At 40.9% G+C, this 10,907-nt stretch overlaps 1 protein-coding gene across 1 annotated transcript in view; it reads left to right on the top strand.

Moving 5' to 3' along the window:
• Nucleotides 1–2,384: 2,384 nt before the first annotated feature.
• The window catches only part of glis3 (GLIS family zinc finger 3), a 28,318-nt gene continuing 19,795 nt past the window's right edge, over nt 2,385–10,907 (top strand). Inside the window, exons 1-4 of the mRNA XM_034192915.1 lie at nt 2,385–2,456; nt 4,861–5,192; nt 5,807–5,951; nt 6,039–7,158. Coding sequence (XP_034048806.1) covers nt 4,868–5,192; nt 5,807–5,951; nt 6,039–7,158 — 1,590 coding nt within the window. The 5' untranslated portion in view covers nt 2,385–2,456; nt 4,861–4,867. The remainder of the gene's footprint in view (nt 2,457–4,860; nt 5,193–5,806; nt 5,952–6,038; nt 7,159–10,907) is intronic.

The following is a 10,907-nucleotide window of genomic DNA, read 5'->3' as shown; positions in this document are numbered from 1 at the left end:
TATGTAACAGTTAAGCAATTAACAATCAATGAAATACTGTGCACATCCACTTCATTTAGTTACAGTATGGAGCTCTGACAGCTATTGAGTCAGACAAACTTGAGTTCAAACAACTTAATAAATTAAGTTGTTTGAACTCAAGTTTGTAAGTTAATTTGATTCATTTAGGTTTTACGAATTGTAACACTTTTTTAAGTTGGTTCTTTTTTCAGTGTGGTGATGGTACCAAACGTTTTGTAGATACTACAAACTAGCTCAAAACGCTACTCTGAAATATTCTGAAACCTTTCAAACATTGGAAGCATATTTTGAACATTGTTCCAGTGTCAGCATGAATTGGAATGCTGCTGAACACTGGCACCTGCTGGAGGGTTTAGGAAATTGTATCCATATAAAATGATGAACTTCATATTGGCTACAGTCAGCAAGGCTCTGTCCAGTGTCCAGGCAAGATGAAAAGCTCCAAGTGACATAAGAAAAAAGAGGGTTCATTGTTTCAACTCACCCGGCGAGTGTTTCAGCAAGAAACGTGGCTAAGGTCGAGTTTGCGTTTAGATTTATGGGAAAGGGGTGAGGATCAGCACTTTGTGAACAGCTGCGTGAAAAAGTAGTCCAACAGTTTCAGAACAATGTTTCTCAATGTTCAATTGCAAGGAATTTAGGGATTCCATCATCTACAGTCCGTAATAGAATCAGAAGATTCAGAGAATCTGGAGAACTTTCTACACGTAAGCAGCAAGGCTGAAAATCAACACTGAATGCCCGTGACCTTCGATCCCTCAGGCGGCACTGCATTAAAAACCAACATCATTGTGTAAAGGATCTTACCGTGTGGGCTCAGGAACACTTCAGAAAAACATTGTCAGTTAACACAGTTCATCGCTAGATCTACGAGTGCAAGTTAAAACTCTACCATACAAAGGGAAAGCCATACATCAACAACATCCAGAAATGCCGCCGCCTTCTCTGGGCCCGAGCTCATTTGAAATGGACAGACGCAAAGTGGAAAAGTGTGCTGTGGTCTGATGAGTCCACATTTCAAATTGTTTTTGGAAATCATGGACGTCGTGTCCTCCGCACAAAAGAGAAAAAAGACCATCCAGATTGTTACCAGCGCAAAGTTCAAAAGCCAGCATCTGTAATGGTATGGGGGGGTGTTAGTGCCCATGGCATGGACAACTTACACATCTGTGATGGTACCATCAATGCTGAAAGGTACATTCAGGTTTGGGAGCAACACATGCTGCCATCCAAGCAACGTCTTTTTCAGGGACGTCCCTGCTTATTTCAGCAAGACAATGCCAAGACACATTCTGCACGTGTCACAACAGCGTGGCTTCGTAGTTAAAGAGTGCGAGTACTAGACTGACCTGCCTGCAGTCCAGACCTGTCACCCATTGAAAATGTGTGGCGCATTATGAAGCGCAAAATATGACAACAGAGACCCCGGACTGTTGAACAACTGAAGTCGTACATCAAGCAAGAATAGGAAAGAATTCCACCTACAAAGCTTCAACAATTAGTGTCCTCAGCTCCCAAACACTTATTGAGTGTTGTTAGAAGGAAAGGTGATGTAACACAGTGGTAAACATACCACTGTCCCAGCTTTTTTGAAGCATGTCGCAGGTATCCATTTCAAAATGAGCAAATATTTGCACAAAAACAATAAAGTTTATCAGTTTGAACATTACATTTTTTGTCTTTGTGGTGTATTCAACTGAATATAGGTTGAAGAGGATTTGAAAATCATTGTATTCTGTTTTTATTTACATTTTACACAACGTCCCAACTTCATTGGAATTAGGGTTGAAAACCAAAATGAACCAGTCATGAAGGGGGATGGGGGTTGTTTCCAATAATGATGACATGATTCTCCCTGGTCTCCCCTATGTATGCTACAAGAATGATAAATTAATTCCTCTTCTTTTCCAGCAACATTGATATGAAAATACGAGGTCTGTTAGAAAAGTATCGGACCTTTTCATTTTTTTCAAAAACCTGATGGATTTGAATCACGTGTGCTCATGCAAGGACACGTGATTCAAATCCATCAGGTTTTTGAAAAAAATAAAAAGGTCCGATACTTTTCTAACAGACCTCGTATAAGGTTTTTTATTAAAGTGAAATATCTGCAAGTAAATTCACAATAAAAAAAACCAAACAAACAATTAAAATTAATACCATAAACCTCAATTAAAAAAAAAGTAAAAACTGAACAGAAAATACTAATTTACTGTACTGTGGAGGCAGCTTGATGGAACATCATTCACAAAACGTTTTTTTTCCAAGGACAAAAAGAAAAAAGTTGCTGAGAATTGTGCAGAAGAGAGAGAGAGAGGGAGAGAGAGAGAGAGAGATGAGGATTATTTGGCCCAAGTCAAAGACCACAGTGCAGCAGCCAGTCCACCTGACAACGTGTCACTTCTTTGGAAACGTCTCTAAGAAAACAACAATAGGTGAGTAGTTAAATAAAAGGACTTAAAAGGTCACATTTTATTCTGCACTTTGACAGAACCACTTTCACTCTTTACAGCGTACATGAAACATTCAGAGTAGATAAATATGTTAACTTCATACTGCATTCAAAGATCAGGAAGAAAATTCACTTATTTGTACTCCTTTACAGTAACAATATTGATGCTGTTGTAGACAGTAACCTTCCTCATCCTCATCACGTTTTGTGTGTGTGTGTGTGTGTGTGTGTGTGTGTGTGTGTGTGTGTGTGTGTGTGTGTGTGTGTGTGTGTGTGTGTGTGTGTGTGTGTGTGTGCAGGCGCATCAGAACATGATCAAATGAGTTTGTGTTTGGTAAACAGGTAACCGGCAATCTAAAGCAACAGACAGGTGTCAAACTGTCGGAACAGGGGCCGTGTTCGGCCATAACTCAGTCGTTAGCAGCCTGCAAAATGTGAAATGTCTCCTTCATGAGTTGTACATTTAACTCTAGAAGCTGGATAAAAATGGCAGCAACTGCAAAAACCATATTTATATAAATGTGGTTTTGTCAACCAAGGAATTTTTTTTTAATTTTATTTATTTATTTAATTTTTTTCTCACAAGATGATCTCAGTCACAACATAGGAGTAGTTATGATACCAGTGTTTTTTGTTTGGGTTAGATCAATGAGATCTGATGGGATCACATGCACAACTAGAGCACCGCGTTCAGAGTGCAAACCTCCGCCAACACTAGTTTCCAATTCCACAATTTTTTAAGGTCAAAGTCCTGTTAGAAGTGACTTTTCATGCACTAAATTAGATGTAATCAAATGTCAGGAGTATGTAATTATTTCAAGCACTTGAATCAAAGTTGTTTGTTTTTTCGAGGGGGGGGGGCAACTTTTTCAGTTCCTGAATTCTTTTTCAGATCATTTTCACAGAACATTTGTTTTCTCTGCTTTGCACAGTTTGTCATTAATTTTTGGCACTTGTTTCTGACTGATAACTGGAAGACAAACACATAAAATTGGAACCTCCATCCATTTTTGGTGGTGCAGGTAAATCTGTAACAGAAAAATGAGACTGATTGAGGCACTTTTGATTGAGATATAATGCAAAATGTACACCAAATGGGCTTTTCAATGTTAAATTCAAACCTCCACAAAATCCACAATCCAGATCAGATCTGGATCAAACTTTGTCAGGCGATGGTGAGTGCTAGTCTGCACCCGACTTTCAAGTATAAGAGTGATTGAGGCATGTTTGATTAAGATATAATGTAAAATGTACATTAAAAGGGGGTTTCCAATGTTAAATTTAAATGGCCACAAAATCTCTAATCCGGATCGGATCTAGATAAAACTTTGTCAGGTGATAGCGAGTGCTACTCTGCACCTCACTTTCAAATATGACAGTGATTGGGGCACATTTGATTAAGATATAATGCAAAATATACATTAAATTGGATTTTCAATGTTAAATTTAAATGGCCACAAAATATGTAATCCGGATCGGATCTGGATCAAACTTTGTCAGTCGATAAAGGGTACCATCCTACGTAACACTCTCAAATACGAAAGAAATCCAATCTTTTTTGACAGAGTTCTGAATTTTTGAAAATTCATTCAATGTTAAAGGTAGGGATTTTCCAATATTTTTCCTAACTTAATCTTTGACCTATGACCTTGAAAATTGAATCAGTTATTGCCTATCAGGATATGAATCCTCTGTAAAATGTTTATAATGATATGTGGAAAATTGTGGGTTCCAGGCTGTTCACAAACAAACAAACAAGCTTTGTTGGTGGAGGTAAAAAGGTCAACATCAAGATCGAGAGTAAAATTTTGACTCAGAGAAAGCTGGGAGAAGAAAATATGACCTTTGCATTGATATTTGATGTTTTATTCATCACAAAATACACTTAAACTGAAAGTTATAGTGAACTGCATGAACCACGTCTAATGGAAATGTTTACAGAGCTAGTTTCTTCATGGGATAGGACCCTTGGCCTACCAATATGTAGACAGGTTCAGTTCCCAGTCATGCTATCTGTCTGTGTACCTGAACAAGACACTTTTCAGTCTACCCAGCTGCAAATGAGTACTGGCCACAACTGGCAAAGTAACCAGGTATAGAGTAGCATCCTGTCCAGAAGAAGATGTAAACTCTCATCTGGTAAAGCACAGACGCTAGTGAACCACGGGTTCTAATACAGGAGGAAGAGTTTACAGCACTGACAGTTTTCTGGAGCTTGTTTACTTTCACAGAGTAGTTATGTTTTCATTTCAAAATACATTAATGCTTATACTTTCGGATTCCACATTTCTAATTTATCCATACAGCTATGTACTGTAATATGTATATGATACTGAAGGATCTGCTTCAACCAGGAAGGCCTGTCAGAGCCTGGTGTTTTCATGCAGGGTGGGCATGATCATAGGACAAGGGTCCCAGTCCATCAGGACCGCAAGCTGGACCCATCTCCCCCGCCAAAGGCCTGATCCTGATCTAAGTCCATCCTCCAGCATGGGCAAAGTGACAAAAGAAGCCCTGCAGTCCTTCCCTTCCATAAAACAGAGCAGAAGCCACGTGGTTCGGCCGACGCTAAGCCTCCGCAGGAAGCTGTTGACCAATGGAAAGCAGCTGAACACACCAGATGTTTCACCAATCCACCACGTACCCAATCATCAACCCCCAACCACGATGGTGACCGCTACCATCCAGGCCGGGTTCTGCTCTTCCAACAACTTCAAAGGTAAACTTACCGAAGGCTAAAAATGGCTTATCAAATTTACCACATAATGTAGGTGTGTCCTTTTCTAGAAAGTTATTTAATAACGTAGGAAGCAGTGTGGCATCACACCACAACAGTTTCTTCATCTGGTCCAGTATGTATCCACATTTTCATACTTCCTTCCTCTTTCAACCGTTGCCGTCTTCACGCAGAACCTCTTGCTCGCTTATTTATTGATAATTAACCAAACAATAAACTTGACCCAGTGTTATTCACAAAGGAAAGTGGATGAGGGTGAAAATCTCAAAGAGATTAACAGAGGAGGTTGGTGAGGGGAATTCCTCTATGTGGTACGCAGACCATCAGGAACTGTTGTTGACTTGTTTTTCTTGTTTCTTTGACTTGTCTGAAGGATTTTTCAAAATCTGATGACCTGATTTTAATCAAAGTGGGTGAAAGGTTTGGCTATAGTTTATAAGAGATGCTGTTCTTTTTGGGGGAGGATCCAGATGAATGAATTTAAGTATGTGTGTGCATGTGCGTGTTTATGGTTATGACTAGTATATTCACATTTGAATAGTGTGTTTCCAATATGTGTGCTGTGTATTTTGATTTTAAGGGCTTGTATCCACCAGGTTGTGCCATATCAAGGCCTATGATGGACGTATTAGGCCACCCAACTGGTTTTAACTTGACAGTGACCAGTAGTCCCATGACTGTGACAGGCCAGGAATATTATGCAGGACCGCACAGTGGAAATGTTCCCTATGCTGATGCCAGGTGGGTCATATCACTGACAATATACGATGATGAGGTCACTAAAAATCTTACTGTGTTAATAAAATGGATAACCACAATCTGTTTCAGGCCGTTGCTGTCCAGCGAATCCTTGGTGTCCACTACACTCAGTCTGTCTGAAACCCAGTCAATGTTTAGTGGCAGACATGATTGGCCGTATGGCTACCGTGTCCTTCCCCCAGTGGGTTTGCATCAGGCCAATGAGGGCAGGGAGCAGCGCAGCGTTCCTCCTGGCACAGCCATGTCTGGTACAACCATACCAGGAGGAACAAGCACTTCTGCCTCTCCGCCCTCACACCTCTTTGCAGGTGACGCAGGAAGCCCCAGACAGCATTGTTCCAAGAAGCGAGCCCTCTCCATGTCACCTTTGTCAGATTTAATGGGTATTGACTTCAACTCCATCATACGAACCTCGCCAACTTCCCTTGTAGGTTACAACAATGGATCCCGCAGCTCTCCGTCCTCCCACCCAACACTGTCACCTGTCCACTCTGAGGGTTATGGACACTTTTTGGGAGTGAGAGGATACTGTATCCCTCAGGCTAGTCCTCTCAGTGTGCCAGAAACCTTGCGGGCTGTGGCCGCACAAACAGAATGTGGTCATGTGCAGCTGCTTGAAAAGGGAGGAGGTTTGGAAAGCCAGATGGCAAAAATGGTGGTGGAGCAGCAGTGTTTCCCAGAGGAAGGAAGGGCATTGGAGAAGACCTTAGAGAGCCAAAACCAACACATCACCAACCTACTGCCATCCCTTCATTTACAATCAGGACCAACTGCTGCTCAAGGAAATGATATTCTACAGGGTCCTCCACCACCTTACCACTCTCACAAGCACATCTACCTTCACAGACATCACAGCCAGATAAAGACCACCTCTTTCACTCAGGTCTCCACTGGACCTTACAGACATCGGATGAGCTTTTTACCACAGGTTCCAATGCTGGAAGAAGAGGAAGGTGAGCGAGAAGAGTTTGGGGGCTTTTGCTGTATGTGGTTGGACTGCAGTGCAGTATATGACCAAAAGGAAGAGCTAGTAAGACACATTGAAAAGCTACATGTGGACCACCGCAAGGCTGAGGACTTCACATGCTACTGGGCGGGATGCCCACGCAACTTCAAACCCTTCAATGCCCGATACAAGCTTCTGATCCACATGAGGGTCCATTCTGGAGAGAAACCCAACAAGTGCACGGTACAGCATGATCACATTTCCCTCTACTTTTGTGCAACTGAAACCAAGCCGTAAGCCCTGTTCCCACATATGCGATTTTGACCATGACACCACCATGACTACCAAATCATGGTGGGTCTCGGCAACTGTCTAGGTGAGTCTTCAACACTCTTGATTAGTCCTGATGGTACAAGATCCCATCACAACAGTTTTAACCTGTTAAGACTGATGTCACCTTTTGTGGAAATTGTTGCCATCTTGAAGACAATCCTATGCCTTCTTGGATATTCCTGTCAAGTCGGCCAGCAAGACTATACAGGACTGTACCACAACAGAGTCTTAGTAGACTCTTGATATAGTCTTGAGGGTGTTGCACTAAATCATGATGGTTCTTGGTTCAGTCATGATGAATTATCTTGTACGTCACAATAAGGTTATGGTGTTGTCTTAGGGAAGTTGGCAGGACGTAGTCAAGATTCACCCCAACAACTGATGTGGAGAATTTGTGAACAGTCATGATCAAAACCATGGTAATGTGGGAGCGGAGCTTAATGCAGTGTTGTTGTTTTATATACATCTCAATTTAGTCCATGGGCCAAGTAGTTTTTTGGTACCACTTAAGGGGAAAAAATGACACTTAGAATCCAGCCTCAGTGTATCATGGCCTACACAAAAATGTATGATAGCCATCCCAGGGTGGTAGCTGTAGCCAGGTAGGGGCCAATGAAGAATTACACAGAGGTCAAACTTTAAAAATGCTCCAATCATGTTGAAAACTATATCACATCATTTGTCTGATCATAACAATTCCAAAAAGGTATTGTTAGACCATCTATGATCGAATCTTCTGGAGTTATGGGGTAAAAACAGCAAAAATTTTGACAAAGGTCAATTTCAGTTTGCACAGGGGTCAAATATTAAAGTTGCTCAAATTTCAGTAAAAAAGTATTCAAATTATTGTTTGCGTTAATAGGGTTCTAAAAAGGAATCGTTTGCACCATCTGTCATGCTTAGCTCAAATTTCAGTAAATAAGTATTCAAATTATTGTTTGCGTTAATAGGGTTCTAAAAAGGAATAGTTTGCACCATCTGTCATGCTTAGTTATCATGTTACAGGGTAACATATGTCACATGTCATAGAAATCAATGGATGTTGACCTTGTTTGATCTTTACTTTGGAGACAAAGCATTCAACACAGGCAAAACTATTCCATTTATTGATCCTTTTATTTCAACCAATAATTTGCATCATTTTTTGCTGAAATTGGAGCAACTTTAACTTTTGACCCCTGTACAAACTGAAATTGACCTTAGTCACCATTTTTGCTGTTTTTACCCCATAACTCCAGAACATTCCATCATATGGAAGGATCAGTAAACCTCCTCAGCCTAAATTTAACCGTCTGGTAATTAGCAGAATCTTTGTAAGCTCAATTACGCAGGTATTCGGTGAACGTGAAGGTTGGTTCTCAACACAGTCGACCTCTGTTTGCGCCTAACTTGGCCATTGCTTTGTTAAAATCCATCCCTCCATCCATTTTATGAAACCCGCTTAGTTCAGTTAAGGGTCACAGGAGCCTATCCCAGCTATTACTGGGCAAGAGGCAGGGCTCACCCTAGAGAGGCAGCCAGTCCATCGCAGGGTCATACTAATAAGACACACATGCATTCACACTCTTTGTCACAACTGCCATCACCATCACCAGACACCATTTCACCTAACCTGCATGTCTTTGGAAGTGGGAGGAAGGTGGAGCACCTAGAAAAACATACAAACACAGAGGAAACATGTAAACTGCACACAGGATGGACCAGGTTGGACCTAGATATGCCAACCGCTAATCCACAATCCTGTCCCATATTCTCAGGACATAGAAGGTTTATTCAAAAATCTGAAGCTTTCTTTTTCCAAGATAAATGGCATTGTTCCATTTTTTTTACTTTATTACCCCTTGAAGTTGTGTTTGTTAAATTTAGAAAATTTCTGATGACTTTACATGACATCATGTAATCTCATCCACATAAAATTCTTAGAAGATTGCCTTGCATCAGTGAGAAGCTGGATGTCTAGCAACTTTCTACTTTTAAACTCTGATAAGACTGAAATGATGGTTCTTGGTCCAGTGAGACATCAGCATCAATTTGACCAGCTAACGCTTAGCCTAGGTTCATGTGTCATACATCACACTGACAAAGTGAGGAACCTTGAGGTAATTTTTGGTCCTACATTGTCCTTTGACCTCCACATTAGAGATATTATGAGGACTGCTTTCTTCCAACTGCAAAATATAGCAAAGATTCGTCCCATCCTGTGCCTGATGCTGAGACCCTGGATCATGCATTTGTCTCTTCTAGATTGGACTACTGCAATGTTCTATTTTCTGGTTTACCACAGTCCAGCATTAGGACTCTCCAACTGGTTCAAAATGCTGCAACCAGACTTTTGACAGGAAGCAGAAAGTTTGACCACATTACACCCATTTTGGCATCTCTTCACTTGCTTCCTGTCCCAGTGAGATCAGATTTTAAGGTTCTGCTACTAGCCTATAAAACTGGTCACAGACTGGCATTTCCCTACCTAGCTGACCTAATTAAACCCTACGTACCAGCCCGGGCTTTGCGTTCTCAGGGTGTAGGACTACTTTGTGTCACTAGGGTGAATAAGAAGTCTGCGGGTCACAGAGCTTTCTCTCATCATGCCCCTGTTCTGTGGAATGATCTCCCTGCGTCAATAAAACAGTCAGATTCTGTAGAGACTTTCAAGTCCAGACTTAAGACGCACTTATTTTCACTTTCGTATGCCTAGCATACTGGTATAGTATGTTACTATACTTTTTACCCTCTTAAATTAATTTTATTAGGAAACGGTGCGTGCCACAGCCTCAACTTTATCTAAAGTCTGGGTCTTTTAGTGAAGCTTAGGGCTAGTGGCCGGCAGTCAACTTAGTATTTCCTTTGTTTTTCTTGTTGCTTAATGCTGACAAATTATACTGTATTGATGGTCTTTCTGATGCCTGATTTTGTTTTCTCTCTCTCTCTCTCTCTCTCTCTCTCTCTCTCTCTCTCTCTCTCTCTCTCTCTCTCTCTCTCTCTCTAAGGTGCTGCTCTATCCAGAGATGGGTGTGGTGTCTGTTTTCTGTTTCTGCAACCCTTCCGTCCTGTGCATCGGCAACATTTCCTGCATTTTTGTTTTGTGAATTGTTCTGTAAATTGTGTCGGTAGCATGGCCCAAGCAGAGGGTCACCCCTTTGAGTCTGGTCTGCTTGAGGTTTCTTCCTCAAATAATCAGAGGGAGTTTTTTCTTACCACTGTTGCCTGTGTGCTTGCTCTGGGGGTTAGTAAGGTTAGACCTTACTTGTGTGAAGCACCTTGAGGCAACTTTGTTGTGATTTGGTGCTATATAAATGAAAATAAATTGAATTGAAATCATGTAGCAAAATCAGGTAAACGACTAGCATACCAATCTGAATTCCCTTCCTTCCTTCCTTCCTTTTCTTTTCCTCGCTCCCTCAAGAAACCATCAAACACAACACTCAGATGAGATCTGAACGAATATGATGTGCTTATTTACTGGACATGACATTCTTTCAATAAAACTTGTTGCAAACTAGCAGTCAATAGACCCCACCCCTGATATTTTTATTCATCAATTTAAAAAAAAAAATATAAAGTAATAACACACAAATGCAAGCAAACCAGTAAATTTTGTGTACTAATTAATCAATCAGAATAGACTATCTTGGCACAAAAATGACAAACCTTTAACAATT

The sequence above is a fragment of the Thalassophryne amazonica genome, chromosome 17 (genome assembly GCF_902500255.1).
Source record: "Thalassophryne amazonica chromosome 17, fThaAma1.1, whole genome shotgun sequence".
NCBI lineage: Eukaryota > Metazoa > Chordata > Actinopteri > Batrachoidiformes > Batrachoididae > Thalassophryne > Thalassophryne amazonica.
This window is presented reverse-complemented; position numbering and strand designations above follow the sequence as displayed.